General features: G+C 43.0%; 1 protein-coding gene across 1 annotated transcript; it reads left to right on the forward strand.

Annotated features, from left to right (window-relative positions):
* Positions 1 to 1,420: 1,420 nt before the first annotated feature.
* Positions 1,421 to 21,308, forward strand: LOC311234745 (putative pre-mRNA-splicing factor ATP-dependent RNA helicase DHX32; the record flags this gene model as incomplete). The annotated part of the gene is made up of 11 exons (XM_084321988.1): positions 1,421 to 1,705; positions 2,066 to 2,259; positions 3,077 to 3,479; positions 4,133 to 4,369; positions 4,733 to 4,826; positions 4,965 to 5,114; positions 9,985 to 10,176; positions 14,206 to 14,346; positions 17,517 to 17,707; positions 19,205 to 19,395; positions 21,128 to 21,308. The coding sequence occupies 11 exons, from the start codon at positions 1,421 to 1,423 to the stop codon at positions 21,306 to 21,308; spliced, it is 2,259 nt and encodes a 752-aa protein (XP_084178114.1).
* Between the last annotated feature and the right edge of the window lie 4,201 nt (positions 21,309 to 25,509).

Genomic DNA, 25,509 nt, shown 5'->3' on the forward strand with positions numbered 1-25,509 from the left:
GGGGAGGGTGAATGTCATGCCAGTTTGATAAAGGGTCAATGGGAGGCATGTAGAATTGCACAAAAAGGAATTCATTATTCTGATGAGTATTGCACTTGGCTACTTGTTTACTTTTGTAGTGTTCAGATAACACTGAAATGCATGTTATGGATATGAAGCACTCAGGAATGTTTTGTTTAGTAGCAGGTTAAAAGTTTATACATTTAACAAAATCATTTATTGCACTTTTGATTTACTGTTGTAGTGAAATGCAGCAGGAATGCTGCTTTGTGTTTGTTGAGCAGTGGGCTTTAAGTTCATACATTTATTTAATAGAGCCTTAATTATAATTTGTCATTTTTGTATATATTTGGGTTACACAGCAATACTTTCAAATTCAGCTGTATTTATAAATTCATAAAGTTGAAATTAAGCATTACTAATGCGTTCGAAATGGAATTAAAACAAAGTTACAACAAATTATAATTGTTTATATGTCTTATTTCTCACATCTGAGACTATTATGGGCTATTTGAGTGATGGGGTACTACACGCGGGACTGCCGATAAACAATGCGGCCCCCCAGATTGAGTGTGGAAATTTAGTGGCTCTCACAAAGTTGCCCACCCCTGTTCTACACAGTTAAATACATTCCGCCATTCATTCACTATGGACCGACATTTCCCATTTAAAGGTGAAACTTTCCAAAAAGTAGCAACTCGAGTTGGACCAAGCCGGTCGTTTAGATATCTTACACGTGTATGTGATGCGAAAGCTCTGGGAGGAGTTAGCGGACAAAAATCGGCGGAATAAATAATAAATAAATAGTATATTACAATAGTGTGGGTCAGTCACCCACGACCCACCCACACTAATGACGTTGATAATTATTGTGATGATGATGAGGACTACGTCGACAATGATGATGATTATGATAAATTGATGACGACCAGTCGACCACTGACAATTACAGTTAGGTCTACTCAATGATAATACTATTCAGTACAGTGGGTTATTAAGTTACCAACGGCAACTACTGATTCATTGTGGAATAGGCTACGTTTTACACTTTGCAAATGTGTTCCTATACCTATGTGTCTCCGTGCAAGTGCTCAGGCCTGTTAATTGTCTCTTTTGAGTCTGTCTATCCCCTATTTGCATCGTCCAGTGTGTCATGTTGGGGTCAGTTGGACGCTTTTCTCTGGGATTAGTTGACGCCACCTGACCACAAACCGGGAATCGCCTATTATTTGGCTCCAGAGCAGAAGCGGTTTCCGCGCTACAGCCTAGTATCTACCTCGTCCTACAATCCACTGGAATAATGAAATTACACAAACCTGCGTTCATGACCGCGAATATGTAAATGTAGACTATTTGGAGTAAGCACTTTTCGTTGTTTTTATTGTTCCGGCTGTAGGAGCGCAAATAAATATTGGTGATGATGGCTCAGGAGGACATTACCGCTGCACCGGGTGATGAGTATTTAGAAGAGAACGTAGCCTGCGACTCAGATGAAGACATTTTAAGTCAAGAAGACGTGGGGTATGATGATGTTTTGGAGATCAATCAGTTCGATGGCCTGCCTTATTCGTCGAGGTATTACAAACTGCTGAAGGAAAGGAAAGAACTTCCTGTTTGGAAAGCCAAGTGTGAATTCATGGACATTTTAGTCAACAGGCAGTTTATCATAGTCAGTGGGTCTGCCAAAACTGGAAGGAGTTCCCAGGTAAGTACTATTGGCCTGCCTATCAACATTAGATCATGTTAGCAGCTATTTTATGTAATAGGCAGCTAAATGTCACTATGAATTGAAAATGGTGGACCCTGATGTAAACAAGTCTTTCTCTGGTCTGCATCCCCTTAACAATTGTGTGTATTGAGCCGTACTGTATTGTACCCATTCTGCAATCTGTTAAATAAAGTTTCCATTCATTCATTCACTCAGGCATTTGCATTGTACATTTTCCTCACCATATAAACACAACTTTTTGTATAGATTATACTGTACAGAGACAAAGTGTTATTTTATTGTAGGAGGCATATAGGGTGGAAACAGTTCATTTCATAGCCTAACTCTCCCCCCCAGATTCCCCAGTGGTGTGCTGAGATCTGTCTGTCAGTCCAGTACCAGCATGGCGCTGTGGTATGTACCCAGATCCACGGGCAGCAGACGGTGGACCTGGCACTACGGGTGGCAGACGAGATGGACGTTAACATCGGCCATGAAGTAGGCTACAGCATCTCCCTGGAAACGTGCTGCTCTAATGAAACTGTCCTCAGGTCTCTTATGCTTATTCTTGGCCATGTAGACACATGCACACACTCACAAACACACAGATAGACTCCCTCTATTTCTCTCTCTCTCTCACACCATCGCTCTCACACTACACATATTTTTTTCCCCCTCTCTCACACACTTAGCACCCCGCCTTGATTCCCTTTCAAAGAAAAGCTAACAAAAGACTTGAGGGGCCTCTTTTTAGGGGCTCCTTTGCAGCTGGCCAGCTCCCGGTCGCTCCATATGCCACACTCCGGCTTACAGAACCCCCACAAGTCAGCTGGGGGGAACAAGGACAAGCAGCACAGCGAGGGGGGGGAACTAGGAACACCATCAGCACGCAGGACCTAATGCATCCACTGACCACACTAATTATCACAGTGAATTACACTACTACTAAGGATAAAGTGGAACAATGGACAGCAGCGCCGTTCATTAGGACACTAGTTTGTTTACTCACCACCACTGTGCTGTTGTGTTGGAGTCCACACTCCATGGTTTGGAACATTGTGGACAATTTCTGTATGCTGCTTCTAAAGGGTTTATTTCCAGCTGTATTAGAACTGGATTTATGAGTATGAATTTGAATGAGCCCACACGTGCGCATGCTTGTGAGGAGGACATACTACGAATGCATGTGCAAGTGTGTGCATGTGGTTATCCATCTGTATGTTTGTCATGTGCTTGTGTACGCACACACACACACGCACACACACACACACACACACACACACGCACACACAAACCTGCATTTTGCACATGGACATTTATAACCACTCCTCGTGAATCCGGCCGTCGGCCTCTCGCCCCGTACACCAGGTACTGCACAGACGACATGCTGCTGAGGGAGATGATGTCCGACCCCATGTTGGAGCGCTACGGCGTGGTGGTGGTGGACCAGGCGCACCAGAGGACCGTGGCCACCGACGTGCTCCTGGGCCTGCTCAAGGACATCGCCCTGCAGAGGCCAGAGCTCCGGGTGGTCCTCCTCACGGCCACCCGATTCAGCTCCAAGCTGTTGGGCCACTACATGGGGGCCGCGGCGGGCCCAGCCTCAGCGGTCCCCCTGATCCAGCTGGAGAACCCGGGCGTGGGGGAGGTGGTGTACAGCGGCGGCGGTGGTGGTCCTAAAGATTACTTCTGCTCCGCCCTGCGCCTGGTCCTGGAGATGCACCAGTCCCAGGAGGAAGGGGATGTCGTGGTGTTTCTAGCCACAGCCCAGGTAAAGAAGAGTGAATGAAAGGTGAACTATTAGTGTTGCATACTGTATGTAGCTTTAGTGGGACAGGAGGACACAGAAGTCATACATGCCCATTATTCTGATCAAAATGGTAAATGGACTGCATTTACAGTATATGGCACTTTTATCCAAAGCGATTTACATTTTTTTGTTCTTCACGTTCACCCATTTTCCCACACTTTTGACACGTGCAGAGTGAGAGTAGAACTGCGAATCGTACCAGGAACCTCCAGATTACCAGACGACTGCTCTACATCCCGAGCCACTGTCTCCACTACTGTCACTGATCAGCTGATCAGAATGCACACCAATCATAATGAACACGACTAAAACTCTGTCCACGCGGCGACGGTCCATTTAGCTGTTCTGCCTCCCATTATTCAGTGCATTGTGCTGCACTGTACCACTGCCTGCACGCCATGCCGCACTGCTGCACAAGAGCGCTCATAAAAACTCCCTCCATCACCGCAGCCTCCACCTACATCAACCTAGACATGCTCTCTACATGCAATACTGGCTTTATGTCTCAATTAATAGTATCACATCATGTGAGGATGTTGTTGCTAAGGCTCTCTCTCTCTCTCTCTCTCTCTCTCTCTCTCTCTCTCTCTGCCTCTCTCTCTGCCTTATGCCAGGAGATAGATCTGGCCCATGACATCCTACATCGCAAGGGGCATGGCCTACCTCCAGCTCTGGGAAAGCTCCTGCCCATTGCGGTGCACCCTGGCCAGGCTGGGTGTCTGCCCGTGCAGGGAGAGGAGGTGACGCTCAGAAGCAGGAGAGTCTTCCTCACTTCCAGCCCAAACGAAGACTTCTTCTGGGCCATCAACTCAATATGCTTTGTTATTGATGCAGGGATTCAGAAAAGATATGTATGTAATGCTTTATATGCAATTGTTTTATATTTGAAATACTGATGAATATGTATAAATCAGCCCGATGTAGATTTACCTCCTTCCAGGGAACCACCAGTGTTCTGTTATGTGAAAGAGTATGATTGAGTATGGCAGGGATTCTATTTGTCTTTTTCTTCCAAATGACAGTTCATGACAACACAGTACTACTCTTGTCATGTGTGGTCCAACCAGAAGTAGTCACATGACCGCTTTTGGAAACGGGGTATAATGAATGTGGTGTTTCAGTGAACCAATTACTGTACACATAAATCTGTGTAGATGTGTAATTGATTGCTAGTTTATATTGCCAAGAGTTAACAGTCTGTTCTGCTGTTATAGGTGTATAACCCCAGGATCAGGACAAACTCAATTGTCATTCAGCCAATCAGCAAAGCTCAAGCAGAGAGTCGTCAGCAACTGGCAGGTCCAATAGGTAAGAAGTTGTTCAGTAAACCAGCTGACAAAAAATACAGAATAGACTTACATTTCGAAGTGGCGTAAATATCCAACTCCCTACAGTATGTCTTGCGACGTTGCGGCTAACCTGATTTGAATGCATCTTCTCTTTTAGGAAAGTGTTTTTGTCTTTACTCAGAGGACGTCCCCCTTCCCAACGAGACACGCCCACACATCCTGGAGTCTGACATCACCGCCACAGTGCTCTTCCTGAAGAGGATGGAGATCGGTGGCCTCGGCCACTGTGACTTCATCGACCGGCCAGGTAAGAAATGCTCAAAGTCAGAAAATGTCCTCAGAACTGGTTGCTATTTTCCCCGGTTTACTGAGGCCCCGTGATAGCAGTGATAACACAAATAACAACAAACACCTCAGTGACCTCACTGCAGAATATTCACCCTATCTACTAGAATAGCAAAACATGTATTGATGTTTTCTCTATTGGATAGACTTTCAGAAATTCATACATCCTGTAGCGACAAATTTGGGGTTTGGCTCAGTTAGTTGAGTGTGTTTGTTGGATACAGACAGCGACTGTTGTCTTCATTTGGAGGGCAATGAGCCGTGCTTCAGCTGAACTGACAGCCGCTGTTCTACAACCATTGTTTTAGGCCTGACCTGCTTCCGAGTACAGAGATCTGTTCCCTGGGATTTAACCCCCCCTCCCCCTCCCAACACCACTCACCCAGTGCCATACACCCCCCACCCCCCAGGCTTCAGAAGGCTAACACTCATTAACTCAGAGAGAGAGAGAGAGAGAGAGGCTGCTGGACAAAGAAGCTCCTCAGTGCAGGATGTCAGACAGTGGAGGTTGGAGGAATGTTTGAGTGGGATAACAATCCGATTCCATCTCCTACTTGTGTTTTGACATCCACATCGACAGTGTGTTTACTGCAAAGAGATTTTGTGCAACAGTCTTTCCCTCGTCATTTGTTTTGAATACAATTTATTTTGACCTCTGCAGAGAGAGAGAAAATCTAATATCTACAGTACGGAGTGGAGACAAACAGTGTGCGAGAGGTGGATGTTGTTTTGGCTGTTGTGATGTCTGTTGTTTTGGTTACGCTTTCACTGATCTACTGTACATACTGTATGTATGGGTCTCCCCCCTCTCTCTTTTTTCCTTTCTCTCTAGAAGTTCACATAGTATCTGTTCCTCTGTTCCCCTTCCTTCATGTTGCATTGCGTGATGCATGGCAGATGTTGGGTGTGGATTATGAAATCCAGTAGCGGCCGGTGTGAACTACATTTGGGTGGGCGCGGGTGGGGGGGGGTGAAGGGGGGCAAGCGGACAGCTCACAGCTGACCAAGTGGACAGCTGACGACATAACGTTACCAACATTAAGTCGAGTTACTACACTAGTACACGTATGATCAATGCAATAATGAACACATATATATATATCTTGTCATTTTAAACAAGTTACCATTCATTCATTCATCCATTATGCCTCAAATTAACAACAACAGAGAGAGAGCGAGAGAGAGAGAGAGAGAGAGAGAGAGAGATAGAGACCGAATTAACTCACTGTTTACGTGGTCGAGGAGGGCTTGATAAAGTGTATAATTATGTCCACTGTTGTCCCACAGTCCCAGACCGTTGATGTATATCCACTCTGTCCAGACTGCATCCAGCTATTAGCCAAATAGCTTGTTGTTGTTGTTGAATGAGTCTGTCTTTGCCCATTTCCGCGTCGAACAGCCTGCAAACTACCTGGCGTTCTATCGCCCTGCTCTAAGACAAACTCTAACCTTAACCAACTTTGTAAGAGTGCCTAAGCTTAACCGTCGAAAGAACTTGCCGTCACGCTCTAAGACAAACTCTAACGTTATCTTAACCTACTTCGAACGAAGAGTGGCTAGGCTTTCCCAGTGTAGAAACTGACGTTGGCCAATCAGAGAGCGTCTCAGAGAAATGCGGCTACGGAAATTATTGACGCTGCTTGCTTAGATGATAATAGATCGCTTGGAAACGCGGCCGGTTTCCATCATAATACATCATATTTCAACGCACAGCGAATTACGCACTGATTGGCTGCGACAGTACAGCGATGAAACCAGTGCACGCCCACTGTGAGCGCTATGCGTCTAGCCCAGGAGAAATGCGGCTATGGAAAGTATAGAGGCGGTATTATTCTCTAGTCTAGCAGACAGTCACTTCCTGTTCATGAAAACAATTATTTATATTTGATATATATAAACGTTATATTGTGCATTGGAAACACAAACATACTTAACACTATGATCGCCGATGACGAGTTAAGACGCCATTCCTAGCCATGCTCATTCTGCCGAAGACGCCGTAACTCGTCTTGTGTCTTATGTCAATATTTAAAAAATCTGTGATCGAAATCATATTTTCCCTCCGGAGCCCTGAGACACACTGCAAAGCTCCACTCAACTCTCTAGCGGTTCAAGAGCGCCATCTGGTGGCCGATCGGCAGATCGCCAACCGGAAATGACCCTTTGAACCGGTAGTGCTCATCCATATGTGGTCCGGGCACTCGCTATCGTTAGAGAGACTCCGTCTTGACACAGTGAACATCGATCGGTGCAAATAACTCGAAAAAACAACATGATTTGGACGTATATACTATTATACAACCTGGAAATGGATCGGGCATTTCTCCATCCCATAATAAAAAAAAATCTGTTCCACGCTCATCTGCCAGCGGCGCGAGGAAGCCACGGTAAGATTCAGCGTTATATTCTAACGTGTTCCATATAAACTGCTATGATGAACATATGACCCACTCTGGATGAATCATCTAACGCTGCCCACGGAATTATAAACGATCCCCCGCCCATCCGGTCATCATCAGATGATATGTAGTAACTCCTAGAAGCACATCCAGTTGACATTTTTTATCTCGCACAGATTCCTACCAAACTGTCAATATAATGCATTTAGGGCTATAAATCACGTTCTGAAGAAAGCTGCAGAAAACGATAAAAACATACTTATACTTTAGACCATATTTTAGTATGAATATGTGAATGAAAAAGTTTAACGTTGCTACACCCTGAACAATACATATAGGACATTGAATGGGCCATAATCATGGCAATTTAGCAATAGAATTTAAAAAGTTATAGCCCTGCAAAGAAGGGGAACTTCTCCATAGACAAATAGAGATGGCGAGGGATGGTAAATTATGAATTTAACCCATGGCGATCAAAGTGTTAAAATGAGTAAATATGATTCATTTTAAACGTGTTTATTTGATTTCTAGGGCTCTTAAAAAAAAATAAAAAAAAATCTTCTTCTTCTCTCTTTTCACCATGGAGGGCGGTGCTCTAGCGCCCCCATTGACCAGCCGCCACTGATGAAATCCTAATCTAATCCTAATCTGCGACTGCCTTTTTTAGCAATTGGGATAACTCACCAGAGATCTGATGCCCCTTTCTGGATTGAAATTAATTTCAAGAGGGAACATGAGGAATAGAAGAGTAATGGAAAGGATTTGGTCCTCATGTATGACATTTTCATTCATAACATTCTTCTCTGATGAAATAACTGAGAAATTAGCTCTAAGAGATGAGAGAATTACGTTTGTTGTCCCTCTCTCCCTGCCCACTCTCAACAAGGACAGGAAACAACCTCTTTTGTAAACAGGCCACAGTCACTGTTAAAAAACTTCCAAAATCATTAGAATATAATAATAATAATAATTACTTGCATTTATATAGCGCTTTTCTAGACACTCAAAGCGCTTTACAATGTATGCAGGGTCCATGGCTACCATACACTGGCACCCAGCACACATCACACTACACAATGGCTGAACGGCTCAGGAGACAGGGATTGATACCAGCCAATTAAGGGGAAGGGATGATTAGGTGGCCTTGATGTCAGAGACCTGATTGGGAATTTGGCCAGGAACGTCGGGGAGCCCCCTACTCTTCACGATAGGCGTCCTGGGTTCTTTAACGACCGAATTCAGTCAGGACCTCGGTTTAGCGTCTCATCTGAAGGACGGCACTCGCAGCTGTATGGTGTCCCTATCACCGTAACAGGGGCATTGTTACTGACAAGTCCAGAGGACAGAGTGCCCCCTGCTGGACAACAACACTACTTTCCGACAGCAGCCTTGACCGGGGCTTGAACCGGTGATCTTCCGATCATGAGTCCGGAGCTCTACTCATGTAGCCACACTGCCGGACAATATGACCTCCAAATGGTTGGTTACTTGCCAAATTGGCTGGAAGACAAACGTACTCAGCCGCAAACAAGTATTTTACTGTTTGTAAACAACAACAGCGATGTTGTTTTGTAATGTGTGTGCAAAATTGATGGGAAAAAAGAGTCTCTTTGGTGTAGGGCTGTCAATACCATTAGAATATTAACAATAATGACATATTATCACCACATCGAAGAAGTTGTATTTGCTATTATGGTTAGTGCCGATAGGAAACTATCGCATTGGGCTGTGCTTTGTAACACCCATTTATTGTCTTGTATTGCAGGCATCCCCCCCCCCCCAAAGAAAAAGGAGAATGAAAAAAAGTAACGCGTGGGAGGCTCACGCTGCCCCCGATACTTCCTGTTTCCGCCGTACCGGCGTCACCCAACCGACCTGTAGGAGTCGCTGTCCACAACGTCAAATCCCCACCTATCGGCTTTCCCACCCTCTAACACTGCCAATTGTGTTAGTATGACGGCCGGCCAAGCCGGTAGCAACGCCGAGAGCTGGGCTCGATACCAGCATCTCCTGCGTTAGTGGCGAGCGCCTTGTATTCACATTTTCCATATTTTATTCAAATTAAAATAAAATAAAAATATTAAAATGTATTCTGACAACTCTAATCTGGTGACTGTCCCCTATCTCATCAGTTTGGCCTTGACATATGAAATTGTAAAATTCCTAAATGAAGTGATCTTAAGTGTTTTTCTCAAACTATTGATCTGAGCACTGACTAATCGCTCGACGTACTACTCTTTTCTGGCTACTTCCTTGCTATGTTGGTGATACTAGAATTTGAACATACACTTTAGCTTGTTGCAAGTCGTTATGGTAAACCGCAATATTGATTTATCACCCGACATTTGAGACATTACTAGAGTAATCTGCTCAGATGTCAAAGTGAAATGTAAATGTAACTGGTGTTGTCTTCCTCCCCTGTCTCCAACCCAGACCCGGAGAGCCTGATGCAGGCCCTGGAAGAGCTTGACTACCTGGCAGCCCTGGATGACGATGGCAACCTGTCTGAGATGGGCATCATCATGTCAGAGTTCCCCCTGGAGCCTCAGATGGCCAAGACTCTGTTGGCCTCTTGTGAGTTTGACTGTGTCAGTGAGGTGGTCACCATTGCTGCCATGTTGACGGGTAAGACACGTGGGACTGAATCATACCAGATGTTGTAGAATATTTTATGCAGAATATGAGTATAATTAATAATAAGCATATCATGACAGTAGTAGGGATATACAAGGAACAGTCGCACATAATGGTATTAGAACACTGTGTGTGTGTGTGTGTGTGTGTGTGTGTGTGTGTGTGTGTGTGTGTGTGTGTGTGTGTGTGTGTGTGTGTGTGTGTGTGTGTGTGTGTGTGTGTGTGTGTGTGTGTGTGTGTGTGTGTGTGTGTGTGTGTGTGTGTGTGTGTGTGTGTGTGTGTGTGTGTGTGTGTGTGTGTGTGTTACAGAGACACTGGAGCTAATCTCTACATACAATGACCTTGATCACCCACACTCAATATATTGCATCAATTGTTGAAAACAATGGTGGTATAGAGCTCGAGGGCACTGGTTATGAGGTTATGATTTATACTATTAGAAGGAGGCAGCAAAAGGCATTTGTCTCAGTTTGTTCCATGTACCAGCTCAATTTATTAACATTGTACAATAAATCGACCTACTGAGAGAACTCCTTTTTTTGTTGGATGATTGTTTTGGATTCTGAAATGACATTTTAAATTAAATGACAAAAATAATACAAATCTATGTGATTGGGAGTTACAGTAACTGGCAATGGCCCTTTTAAGGACGATTTGCCCACTGGTGCGACACGGCACTTTGCGAGCGTCTAGCGGCTCGGGTCTGCATTTTTTATAAAACATATAACATATAGAATTAAAGCCGTTTGAATGCCACCTCACCCGACCAAATCCGTTCAGCGTTCTCGAGTTACATGCCGATATGTCAGGTGTGCAACTTTGTACACACAAGCCTCAGATTACCACCCCTGACTCCCGAGGCTCTGGAACTGTCAATCATTCGCCGATTGTGAAAATTGTTGGACAGGGTTGTAGCCAATGAGTGTAGCTTTCAAAGGATATTCCATGTGGGGTTGTGCGAATCAGGTATCTAGGTGAAAATTGATGAGCAAAAACAGGAAGTGAAAAACACATGGAATGCATTGCCGTCAATGAGGAAATGGATTACTGGAGAACTTTTATTTTTTACACAGTTTACCAAAATCGCTCTAAATCACCCATTTCTGAACGGATTTTTACCCAGAGTTTTCCAGCTTATACAAATTATTTTGGATATGATATTTTTGGATATTGCAACTACTACAGAAAAACTTGAGTACACAATTACAAGTACAACTCAAGTTCAGCCCTATGTTAATCTATTTCATTAGCACTAAAAGTGATTTTTCTTTATTGTGTGAGAAACTTCAGAATGTTATCTTTCAAAATAGACCAGGCTTATGCATGTGCTATAAGTATAAAGTATAAAGATACACTTTTCAAAAAAAGTATGCAGTCCTCAAGTTCAAGTTTAAAAATTGCCACTTTTCTGGGTTCCTGTTAAGCTCCACCCTCTTAGTCTTAAAGGCATACTCCACCACAACCTCTTCTACTTGTCCTGCAGTGGTTCTCAAACTTTTTACACCAAGTACCACCTGAAAACGTAGCTGGCTCTCCAAGTACCACCATATGGCCGGTGTTAAAATACAGTCTATTCAGCTATGCACAGTTCACGCAGGAGGCAAATGTATTCCTAATACCATTATTTATTGTTAACTTTTGTCAGACACAGCCACAATGTACAAAGGGATAGCACTAGAACTAGCAAACTCTTCCACACAACTCATACAATGCAAGGGGCATTGAGAACATAATAACTAACATTCTCACAAAGCAAGTGAGAAAATTAAGAACAACTGTATTTCAGCAAATGTACTTAATTCTCTCTATCTCTCTCTCTCTCTCTCACACAGCAAGCAATTGTCCTTCATTCTCTCACACTCACACACACAATTATTTTGTTACAAAAACTTAATTTTGAATGTTTACCCTTTAAAAACACACAAAAAGTTAAATATTTTCAATATATCAAATGCAAAGTAAATTTTTCTGGGGGGGGTTATTACAGGCTAGGCATGTGTCAATGATTAGCAACAACACAGATTTTGATGGTTTTTTTGTAATGTCAGATTTAACACCAACTCTTTTCAGAAAAGTGGGAGTATTTCATTTTTTATCTGACATTACAAAAAAATCTAAAAAAAATAAATGGTTATGATCAGGGCTGAAGTTGAATTAAAGATTTATGACTGTTTAGACTGCATTATTCTCTATCACAGTGATCTCCTGGTTGTTCCCCACTTAGGTTATCTAACTATCGTGCCGCCGCAACCAGAAACACTGGCCTGGCCGCGTGTAGCTTATTCCCAGCGGAAGAGTGCGTCGCATGCTTCCGCGTTTTCTCTGATTGGCCATGATGCCCATGTGACCACGGCAGCGCGAGAGAGCTGCAGCGCGGAAATAGGCTGTCTATTGCCTCGCGCTGCAGCGCGGAAATAGGCTGTCTATTGCCATTCTCTAAGACAAACTCTAACCTTAACCAGCTCCTTAACAGCGCCTAAACTTAACCCTTCTAACCTTAACTAACTCCGAAACAATGCCTAACCTTAACCTTAACTTTAACCATGCCTAACCTTAACCTTAACCATAACCAACTCCGAAAGAATATTGCCATTCTCTAAGACAAACTCTAACCTTAACCAGCTCCTTAACAGCGCCTAAACTTAACCCTTCTAACCTTAACCAACTCCGAAACAATGCCTAACCTTAACCTTAACCCTAAGTTAACATGCCTAAACTTAACCGGCGAAAGAATGCACGTTAAAAAAAAAAAAAAAATTGAAGGGATTCGAACTTGTCACCAACGGACCGCAGGACCGCAGCGCTGCCAGTTGAGCTAAGCGTCGAATGAAAAACATTGGGGATTACGGCTACATAATGCGCAAGCTCTGCCGCTCCGCTCTGCGGCTGCCGCGCTGTCGCGGGGCGTGTCGCAGCCAATCAGGGAAAACGCGGAAGCACTCGGCAGCACTCTTCCGCTGGGAATAAGCTATAGGCGGCCTGGCCTGCTTCTAAGTTCAGTGGCCTGACTGCAAAAAAAAAATGTTGTGCTTTTTTGTAAATGTTTTCAAGTACCACCAGCAGTACCACCAAGTACCACTAGTGGTACGCGTACCACAGTTTGAGAACCACTGGTGTAGTGAATGATATACAGTTCATATACAGATATACAGTTCAACCAGGAGACAAGGTTCCTACTCACATCTATGTATCATTGAATATTGTTTATAATCTCAACACACATTTAAAAAAAGAAATCACCTTTTGAAACAAAATGAACCAACATTGCGCTTATAAGATGCTTCTTTGCATTTTATGTATTTAATACTAAAGATACTGTATACTGTATCATACTTTATGCATAATAAATAAATAAATAAAAACCTATCCAGCTCAACAGCTTTAAGCTACATGCAAAATGATTATTGCTAATATAAAAATGTATCTGGCCAGTACACATACACAGGGGCGTAGCTGGGGGGGGCGGGTAGCTTAGGATGATTCCAAGGTTTTTTTTTATTTTTTTTTATACATCACTCAGGTGATGTATTTATTGATGCTCTCATTGATACTATGTTTGTTTCTGAAGTGTGTGTGTGTGTGTGTGTGTGTGTGTGAGATATATAGAGAGAGAGGGGGGGCTTTGGTAGACTATTGCATTGGTCCATTCATTGAAGATGAACGCAATGCGACATCCTTTACTAGGCTCACCCACCAACAGTGCAGGTGCTGAACTGCTGATCCGAATGTATAGGTAAAAACCATATTATGCGTTTTCATCAATAAATAAATGGCCCAAAAAAAATTTGCTCACGCGCTACCGCGCGCTCGCATTCACTGGGGGCCTACAGATACATTCTCTCATGGGGCCCACAATCTACAGCTACGCCCCTGCATATACACATATTGTGTATTCAATTAAATGAGTATTACATTAAAAAATTCTCATAATTCAAAACAAAGCCTCAACAATCTGGTTCATTCATCACATTCTTGGCAGGATTATTCCAAAGATTCTTTCTCACCTTCTCCCTCCCTCAGCGCCAAGCTGCTTTGTTGTTCCCTCGGTGGAGCTGAGAGCTGAGGCGGCCCTGTGCCACATGAAGCTCCAGCACCCTGACGGAGACCACTTCACCCTCGTCAACATCTACAAGGCCTTCAAGCAGAGCCAGCAGGACCCATGTGAGTTTTGATTGATTGATTGATTGAAAAGTTTATTAACAGATTGCAGAATGGGTACAGTACAGTACAGCTCAATACATACAATTGTTAAGAGGATGCAGACCTGAGAAAGACTTTCGTCTTGTTTCCATCAGGGTCCCCCATTTTCAATTCATCATATGACACACATGACATACAGATAGACAGTACTGCTACATCTATACATTTATGACATACCAGATTTTCAAATACAGTACTGTTTGTGATACTAAAAAAATCCAGAAGAAGAGTATATACATTTGACATAGAAACTGTGCATTGGGGGAGGTTGGGTAGGTGGGGTGGGGCTGTACATTGGAGGTGGGGGGGGGGGTTGGGTAGGGGGGGGGGGACACACTGTACATTGGAATACTGACATACATTTGACATGGAAACTGTACATTGGAGGAGGTTGGGTAGGTGGGGTGGGGTTGGGTGGGGCTGTACATTGGAATACTGACAAAGCCATGCTTGGTCTTTATTGTACAACTGGGTTAGGACATTTGTAGGGGCCAGTTTTGAATTGCAGTCTCCCGTAGGTGTTCTTTGAGAGTGTTTTTGAAGGTGGGTAGTGATTTACATTCCTTTACAGCTTTGGGTAGGGCGTTCCACATTGTTGTGGCATAATTAATTGCGAAACGTGTTTAGTCCCTTGTTTGAGCCGAATCTGGGTTTTACATGATTTGTGGAGCTCCCTCTGGTGTTGTGATCGTGGTATTCACTGACCTTTGGGAAGTATTTTGACATGTACATGGGTACCTTGGTCGTGTTCACACACCCACACTCTGACTTGGAAAAGCAAGAATAACTGTGAATGAATGAATGGTTTATTTCAAACAATATATATAAAAAAAAAATTTAAACGATGAAAAGATCTAATTAAAATACAAAGATAATTTGTTGTAAACGTTTTTGTAAAAGAAAATAATAAAAAGAAAAGTCTCTTGTCCGAAAAGGAGTAGGAAGAAGCAAGATACTTATCAGGTCCTACCCTTTATTATATTAGACCAAACATTTTTAGTTTTTCATCTTTCGATATATCAACCACTTCATCATTAGTCCTGAGATACATAACCAACCAATCATTCAATCTAGTTGATATACAATCATTACTGGAATTATTACTAGAATTATTAGAATTATTATTCATTAACAAAAAAAAATCATTACTGTTCATTCAATGAATGAATGAATAATAATATATGCTGACTACATCAGAACAAAATTAGAAACAAACAAATACAAGACAAGTTATTAATTTCTCCATTAATGGGAGTTACAACCTCTTTACTGTACCTTTCAAGAATCGCTTTTTGTTTTTACTCAGTTTAATTTCATCATCCACAGAGAGTCACCCCACAAACAGAAACTATTACTGAAACTGCCACCAAAAGCCTTCCATTGTTTTCTTTCCAGTAATCTAGGTGGAGATCCAGATCACATACATGAAAAATGTGTCAAATGTAACATTTAGTTACACTAATGGTGTGCCCTTATGGTTTAATGGTGGTCTTGGACAGTGTTTGTTTGGCCTAACGTGTCTAAAGAAAAATCCATTGTATTTTTCACATTATATTGAAATTATTTTATTGGGAAAACCACATTGAGATACAGTATCTCGTTTTCGAGAGGGTCCCAATTGTGTTGCCATTGTGTTGCCAGCAACTATGTGATTTCAGGTCAGTACCATTACAGACATTGAATAAAACTATATGATATCACCCAAATAATTAACGTATTATCTTTCTTTTTGATTGAGTTTCCAAAAAAATTCATACAAATTCCCAGTGGCATGGTGACATCCACCCATTTCCATACATACACATACATGTATAATACACAGCTCTTTCCTCTTTCCTCCATCACTCCTACCCCTCCTTCCCTACCATACTGAATAATTTATGTCTCATTATGTTCCATTTGATTGGAAGTGTGAAAAAGCTTTACAGTTTTGTCAACCAAATCAACAAATAACACGACCATTAATCGACCGACAAGGCGCAATAGGGAATGCAATTAGTTGAAAGTGCTATAATTCCTGTATTCTAGCTAAAAGCTCCTGCCCAGGATAGAATAATACCCTCCTTAGTGCCATGCATCCTCGCTACAGAAAGCTCTATGCCAATAATGTCAAGAAAGATATTTATCCATTGAGTATTTGGCCAATTTGTCCATTGCCAGCATTTCCTGACTGCCATTAGGCTGCTAATAGGATATATTTTTGGTGTAATATTAATTCTAGCTTGTTTAAATCGTTAAGGAGCAGCACTCTGGGGGAGCATGGTATTGATGATAGCAGATTCCAAAAGAGACATCCTACAGCGGCACGGTGGTGTAGTGGTTAACACTGTCGCCTCACAGCTAGAAGGTCCAGACCCGCTTGGACCAGGTTTCCGCCTTGCCAGGTGTCGGAGTCAGATGAGTCCTGCGGAGGATTTTCTTTTTTTTAATATATTTTTTTTGGTGTTTTATCGCTTTATTGCTACTGGGCAGTCCAGTAGAGAGAGACAGAGGAGGAATGGGAGACAGAGTGGGGGGAAGACATTCGGCAAATAACGACGGCCGTGTCGCGGCTGAGCGCGCTATGTGGTTCGCCACTAGGGCGCCCATGCGGAGGACATTTAAATGAATATGCTGGTTAGGATGGTTGTAAGTATGTTATACATTTCCTTGTATTTTTCCAATTCAGTTATTTATTCTGCAGAAAAATGTCCAAGAACCATAGTCGTAGACCTGTTGCATATGAGCAACAAATGGTACAGAGCCGACACTAATCCAGACACTTATTATCTTTGATTTGAGCCTGTTTCTATTTAAGTTGCGTAAAGATAGAGGTCACTGGAGCTTTTAAAAGAGATCCCTTGCCTATTTCTGCCTAGTCACCAAACCACACTCTCTATAGGCTTACTGTGACCTTCAGAAATGCCACAAACGACAAAAACAATGTAAACGGTTGGATACTTCCAAAATCATATCGTCAGTCACTGTCACACCCCTACACCTACACCCCCCCCCCCCCCCCCCCCTCCTATGAAACTGGGTAGTGACTTCATAGATGAGGTCAAATTCATGACCGGACACAAAAAGCAGAGAAAGTCTCCGGGCTCTCCTGAGTCTCTCTCTCTTGCTCTCTCTCCTCTCCGCGGCCCCAGACGGCAGTGTGGAGAAGTGGTGCCAGGACTACTACCTGAACCTCGCGGCCCTGCAGACGGCCGACGCCCTGCGCACCGAGCTCACAGACATCCTGAGGAGGATCGAGCTTCCCATCTCAATGCCCGCCTTCGGCTCCAGGACCAACACCCGGAACATCAAGAGAGCCCTGCTGGCCGGCTTCTTCATGCAGGTACCGTGTTCAGGCAGCACCTGTCAGGCAGCACCTCTCATACAGCACCTCTCATACAGCACCTCTCATACAGCACCTCTCAGACAGCACCTCTCATACAGCACCTCTCAGCACCTCTCAGACAGCACCTGTCAGGCAGCACCTCTCATACAGCACCTCTCAGCACCTCTCAGACAGCACCTCTCAGACAGCACCTCTCATACAGCACCTCTCAGCACCTCTCAGACAGCACCTCTCAGACAGCACCTCTCATACAGCACCTCTCAGACAGCACCTCTCATACAGCACCTCTCAGCACCTCTCAGACAGCACCTGTCAGGCAGCACCTCTCATACAGCACCTCTCAGCACCTCTCAGACAGCACCTGTCCACCTCTGATGCATGCTAGAATGGTAATGCTTTAATAACATTAAAAGCACTGCTGAGGTGTAAGCCCATGTTGGCATTTTGTGAAGAAATAACCTCCGATTGACCTATCCCAAGCCCGGCCCTCTTCTCCTGACCCTCCCAAGTTTACTACCTACTATGCTAATATGTCTATACTACTATGAACTCAAGACTGTAGCACCCAAGTTCAACACTGTTTGACGAACAATGTTCCTTACCCATAGCTGCTACAGAGTTGTACCCTTCGTGCGGACTTGTTGTACAGAATTTTTAAGTCGCTTTGGATAAAAGCGTCAGCTACTGTAAATGACTAAATGTAAATGTTGCTTTCCTTGGTCTTGGTGTTGCTTTTCTGGCTTTTTCTTGCACCGTCCCCCCCCCCCCCCCCCCCCCCCCCATCACAAGTATTGCTTTCCTCAGTCAAGCTAAGAGAAGGTGGAGCTTGGGATTGGTCGATTGCATTGTGAAGAAACGGTCCCATTGTTTAGAAATACAAAACAAAAGTCCTACCTGTAAATCAATTTCCTCCGATGACCACGCTCTTATCTGTACAAGATGACCACGCTTTCATCTGTACAAGATGACCACGCTTTCATCTGTACAAGATGACCACGCTCTCATCTGTACAAGATGACCACGCTCTCATCTGTACAAGATGACCACGCTCTCATCTGTACAAGATGACCACACTCATCTGTACAAGATGAACACACTCTCATCTGTACAAGATGACCACACTCATCTGTACAAGATGACCACGCTCTCATCTGTACAAGATGACCACGCTCTCATCTGTACAAGATGACCACACTCATCTGTACAAGATGAACACACTCTCATCTGTACAAGATGACCACGCTCTCATCTGTACAAGATGACCACGCTCTCATCTGTACAAGATGAACACACTCTCATCTGTACAAGATGACCACGCTCTCATCTGTACAAGATGACCACGCTCTCATCTGTACAAGATGAACACACTCTCATCTGTACAAGATGAACACACTCTCATCTGTACAAGATGACCACGCTCTCATCTGTACAAGATGAACACGCTCTCATCTGTACAAGATGACCACGCTCTCATCTGCATATGGTTGTCCACAGGTGGCTCGGGACGTGGACGGATCGGGGAACTACTTCATTCTGACCCATAGGCACGTGGCTCAGATCCACCCTCTGTCTGGCTACGGCGCCAAGACCCCCAAACTGGGCCTGCCGGAGTGGGTGCTGTTCCACGAGTACTCCTTCTCAGAGGACAACTGCCTCCGCACCGCCTCCCACATCACACCAGAGGAGTGAGTGTTTGCCTCGGTAGAAGTGAAGCGCATACTGTACCGTAGACGGTGGTAGAAGTGAAGCGCATACTGTACCGTAGACGGTGGTAGAAGTGAAGCGCATACTGTACCGTAGACAGTGGTAGAAGTGAAGTGCATACTGTACCGTAGACAGTGGTAGAAGTGAAGTGCATACTGTACCGTAGACAGTGGCTGCAACTTGTAATGAGAAAAACAGCTGTTTTTAGTTCGCATCACTATTTTTGTGCTTATTTTATCTTGGATGGATGGGTTCACTTTTTTTTTTGGACTTTGACTGGCATAGGCCACTGTGCTGCTTTGTCTCACCTGGCTCCAGTACAGTCCCATTGGGGCCAGTGTTTTAACGTTAAAAACCATGATACATGTCCTTTTCCAAAGGAAGCTCACAGTATAACGAGAGGATGTAGCAAAGTGCTAGTTTTCCCAATACTGAGAAAGAGAGATCAGTGAAATGATGGCGTGTACTAGTTAACATCATGCCAGACAATATTTGAACAGGGCCTGGGTTCAAAGGAAGTTAGCCCATCCTTTAATAATATGAGGTGTTTATGTTTTCTTTAATATTTATTTACATTACAACTCTCTTATTCATCTGGAACTATTCCACTATCTGCATAGCAGGATGCGTCATACAGGTCCTTGTGAATACTCTGTTTAGTATCTGGGTATAGCATATATGTATATTTGACTGTTACCAGTATATTATTATAGAATAGCATCTATCTAGTACAGTTGCAGAAATCCACAGAATTGTCCTTGTGGGGAGCTTAATACTATCAGTATACTAGACTTTAGACTTGGACAACATAAACATTCTAAAGTAGATTTCCTGTTGCAGTGTGTGCTATGATCAAAGCTAACGGGAAATAAACTGGGGTGCGTGCATGTGTGCGGCAGGGGGGTGTAATCATAATGCTGTCCTGCATCAACTGGCTGTCAAGGGGATTAAGGATTGCACAGCTCTGAGGGTCAGGGAGTGGTGCTGGTTGTAGCTTAATGGGAGAGAAGTGAAATATCCCTTTAATGACAGGGAAATCCTCTGCGGCAACGGTCAGTCTGCCTTGGTTTACACCCACTGACATTTAGCTTTGTAATCTGTCACTGCAAGAGGTGTTGTTGGCCGATGATTCAACTCGACTGTCTGTTCTCTTTCCAACGAATAGTAGAGCATTTAAATGAGTTGGGTGAATTTTTTTTATCTTTAACCCTTTCACTACCACACTACAGACGGTTAACCTTATCACTACCACACTACAGACGGTTAACCCTTTCACTACCACACTACAGACGGTTAACCTTTCACTACCACACTACAGAAGGTTACCCTTTCACTACCACACTACAGACGGTTAACCTTTCACTACCACACTACAGACGGTTAACCTTTCACTACCACACTACAGACGGTTAACCCTTTCACTACCACACTACAGACGGTTAACCCAGAGTTTCATACAGTTTTTCCTCTTCGTTTCTTGTCAGAAGTCATATTAGTGTGAATAACGCAACACAGTGTTGTTTTCATGTTAACATCACTTCAACAAAAGGAGGAATTACTTTCAGTGTAAATGACCGTCTGTGTAAATGCCTTAAGATAATGTGCACCAGACTGTATAATCCCCTCGCCGTTACTGCACTCATGTATTGTGCTTGTGAAACTAATCAGTTTGAATCTGTATTTACCAACAACCTCGCTTTGCCGCTCCCGCAGGTTCATTCAGATGGCACCCCAGTACTACTTCTACAACCTGCCGCCGAGCGAGAGTAAGGAGATCCTGCAGGACATTCTGGACCACAGGTCTTCTCAATGCCGGGAGAAGAAGCAGCCCCCTGCCTCCAATGGACAGCAAGAGGACAAGGACCAAACCTATGAACGCTGTGTCATACAGTGAGTGCTCTTACATGCACAATCCTGGATACTAGCTAATATCCCGGTTAAGGTGTTTATATGCATTTTAATATCCTGATTATCTGCATATCCCAGGCATCATATTTGGTCAGGATGAGCTTATCACAGCTCGTGTGAACTGGATATGGCAATTACATGTGCCAACTCATAGATGTAATACAAGTATCCCAAATAATATCAGAGTATTAATGTGCATGTAAACGCACCCAGTGACCGACTTTGATGTCTTTAGCGGAGAACCGATATTGTACAGTTACAGAAGAAATGCATTACATGTTGAGTGTCTAGATTATATTTCCTTGTATGTTTCTTTCACCATCAGTATTAATTTCGTGACCCTCAGTAGTTTTGGATCCTCTTCTTGAATCATCGTCACATACCATCATGCAAGTCACAAATGTCAGGGTATCATTCTCTTTATTTAAAATGGAATAGAATCATGTTAGCATATTCCGACTCAAATGTCATTAATATATGGATAAAACTCTTGAACTGTTGTACCTACCTTACCCTGGTAGTTGTGATAGTTGTATGGATACATGGAACATTTGCCTAATTCTTCTGTGTATAATAGACTAAAATGTGAAGAATTCCTTGTTTTTTCTTTGAAATGTGCACTTTAATATAAAAAATACAACTAAAGATATGTTTATTTGATGGCTTTATTAGTTCAATCTTTTGTATGTTGATGTAGACATTTTAAATGTATTCCTATTTATTAAAAAGTGATCTCTGTAGTATCTCGTGTTTTAAAATGTAGATCAGTGGTCCTTACAAGGGGTTCCCGTCTTCCCGAGGGTCCACATTAAAAATGATTTCACTTTTATTTAATTCACTAGAAGTTAGTGCAGCGATTGATTAGTGATTCTTCTGATCATAGATTTCACTCTCCACTGTCATCTCCCCACATAGCCTATAGTATTCTGTAATTAAACTAAAATATTACTCAAGTTGCTCAAGTTAACACTTTGATGAACATCGTTACTCAGCTGAGAGAGTTGTACCCTCCCTGCTGACTTGTTGTACAGAACTTGTAAGTCGCTTTGGATAAAAGCGACAGCTAAATTACTAAATGTAAATGTAAATCTTCAGATGGGGGTCCGGGACTTGTGTATCTGTTTGGACGCCCTTGACGTGAACAATTATGGAAACCCCATAGAATTTATTGTAACCGTCTCAACTAGTTGTGAATTATCCTTCTCACTTCAAGACTGGCAGTACCACTTTAACCATCCGTCTTTTGTTATTGCATTCCTACAATCTGCCCTCCAGCCAAACTACCAGTGGGCGAGCCAGTCAGATTACAGGAGGAACAGGGACAGGGCTTTCCTGCCTGTGGCGCCATCTGGTGTGAGTCGTGTGACCCATTTAGTTGGGAGGTGCATCACGGCACCATGTGATCTCTTTAGTGAACTGAATTTGTTTTGATACAGTGCAGAATAGAACATTGCCTTGCATAGCTTGGTTCAAATAGGTTAGACTACTTGCTTCACAACGAACTGCCTTTTTGATCCAGACTCAAAAGCTGAATATATTTCAAATATTTCCACTTATTTTTCAAGTGACTATAGAGCAGTGGTTCCCAACCTTTTTCCCCCCAGGGACCCCCAAACATCTCTGATGAAATTCGCGGACCCCCTCCTAATAAGATACCATAATTTTTTATTTTTTTTTTCATTTTAATAACAAACTGCTTATACACAGGCATATGCATCACAATTAGACCCACTATGCTTCTTTGACTTGTGCCTTCAATCAACAAATCTCATCTTGCACCATATGCATTTCAAAATGTTTGGCCAATATTCAAATGCTGTATTCATCCTCTCAAATCAGGCCCTAATGGTGAACGGTTTGCATTTATGGAACAAATCAATGCAACAAATTAAACTAAATATGAGACAGGAAATTCCAATCAGTAGCAGAGAAAATCTGTCCTAGCTGGGTTTAATACTTTTTTTTTGTCATTTTAATAATAAACTGCTTATACACAGGCATATGCATCACAATTAGACCCACTATGCTTCTTTAACTTGTGCCTTCAATCAACAAATCTCATCTTGCACCATATGCATTTCAAAATGTTTGGCCAATATTCAAATGCTGTATTCATCCTCTCAAATCAGGCCCTAATGGTGAACGGTTTGCATTTATGGAACAAATCAATGCAACAAATTAAACTAAATATGAGACAGGAAATTCCAATCAGTAGCCGAGAGAATCTGTCCTAGCTGGGTTTAATACCTTTTTTTTGTCATTTTAATAACAAACTGCTTATACACAGGCATATGCATCACAATTAGACCCACTATGCTTCTTTAACTTGTGCCTTCAATCAACAAATCTCATCTTGCACCATATGCATTTCAAAATGTTTGGCCAATATTCAAATGCTGTATTCATCCTCTCAAATCAGGCCCTAATGGTGAACGGTTTGCATTTATGGAACAAATCAATGCAACAAATTAAACTAAATATGAGACAGGAAATTCCAATCAGTAGCAGAGAGAATCTGTCCTAGCTGGGTTTAATACCTTTTTTTTGTCATTTTAATAACAAACTGCTTATACACAGGCATATGCATCACAATTAGACCCACTATGTATGCTTCTTTAACTTGTGCCTTCAATCAACAAATCTCATCTTGCACCATATGCATTTCAAAATGTTTGGCCAATATTCAAATCCTGTATTCATCCTCTCAAATCAGTCCCTAATGGTGAACGGTTTGCATTTATGGAACAAATCAATGCAACAAATTAAACTAAATATGAGACAGGAAATTCCAATCAGTAGCAGAGAGAATCTGTCCTAGCTGGGTTTAATACTTTTTTTTTGTCATTTTAATAACAAACTGCTTATACAAGTTCAAGTTCTTTAATAGTTGTCATACAGAAGTACAGAATACTTTCATACAAAATGCTTCTTACTGTTACGCTCCAGAGACTGTGCTAGACAAGATAGTATCAAATAACATAATAACATAATATAGCATGAATTTAGAAGAAGAAAATGAGGTCACAGTGTTCGGTATAGACATATGTACAATGTTCTGAGTTACCATATAATATACAATACACAATACTATGCAGTGTACTAATGTACAGTACTATCTAGTGCAAAGCAGAAATGGGATGAGGTACAATTTTAGGTACAATTTACAGTAAGGTGTACGAGTTGTAGTGCAATCCTTCATCCATAAATATAAATATAAAGTGTGGGGAGTGGGTGCTACAGTGTGTTTGTTTAAAGTGGGTGTGTGCTATAAAGTGTGTGGAGTGGGTGCTACAGTGTGTTTGTTTAAAGTGGGTGTGTGCGTGTGGATGTGTGTGCTATGTGCGTTTGGTGGTTGTTGTTGTGTAGTGTTCTTTCATTGTTCGTTTAGCAGCCTGATGGCCTGGGGATAGAAGCTTCTTCTGAGTCTTTCTGTGCTCGCCTTGAGACTCCGGTATCGCTTGCCTGACCGCAGCAGTTCAAAGAGGCAGTTGTTCGGGTGACTGGAGTCTTTAATGATTCTCTTAGCCTTGCCCTTGCAACGCTTGTAGTAAATGTTCTGGAGGGTGGGGAGCCCCCCTCCAATTGTGCGTTCGGCTGAACGTGTCACTCTTTGTAGTCTGCTTCGGTCTTGTGCAGTGCTATTCCCAAACCAGGAGGTGATGTTGCCGGTCAAGATGCTCTCTATTGTACATGAGTAGAAGTTCTTAAGGATCTTCTGGCTGACTTGGAACTTCCTTAGGCGCCTGAGGAAGTAGAGGCGTTGTCGTGCCTTCTTCACAACACTGTCAATGTGTGTGGTCCATGTCAAGTCCTCGGATATGTAGGCTCCGAGGTACTTGAAGCTGTTGACTCTCTCAACCGGTGCCCCGTCGATGCTGAGGGGGCTGTAGTCCTTGACCCCCGACCTCCTGAAGTCCACAATCATCTCCTTTGTTTTGCTGACGTTCAGGGAGAGGCTGTTTTCCTGGCACCATCCCGCCAGGACCTTGACCTCTTCCAGGTAGGCCCTCTCGTCGTTGGCAGAGATCAGGCCCACCACCACTGTGTCGTCAGCAAATTTGACGATTGTATTGCTACTCCGCTGAGCCACACAGTCGTGTGTGTACAGGGAGTAGAGGAGGGGACTCAGAACACAGCCCTGGGGGGCCCCTATGTTGAGGGTGATGGATGAGGAGGTGCAGTTGCCT

This window comes from Notolepis coatsorum, assembly GCF_963971535.1.
Source record: "Notolepis coatsorum genome assembly, chromosome: 9".
NCBI lineage: Eukaryota > Metazoa > Chordata > Actinopteri > Aulopiformes > Paralepididae > Notolepis > Notolepis coatsorum.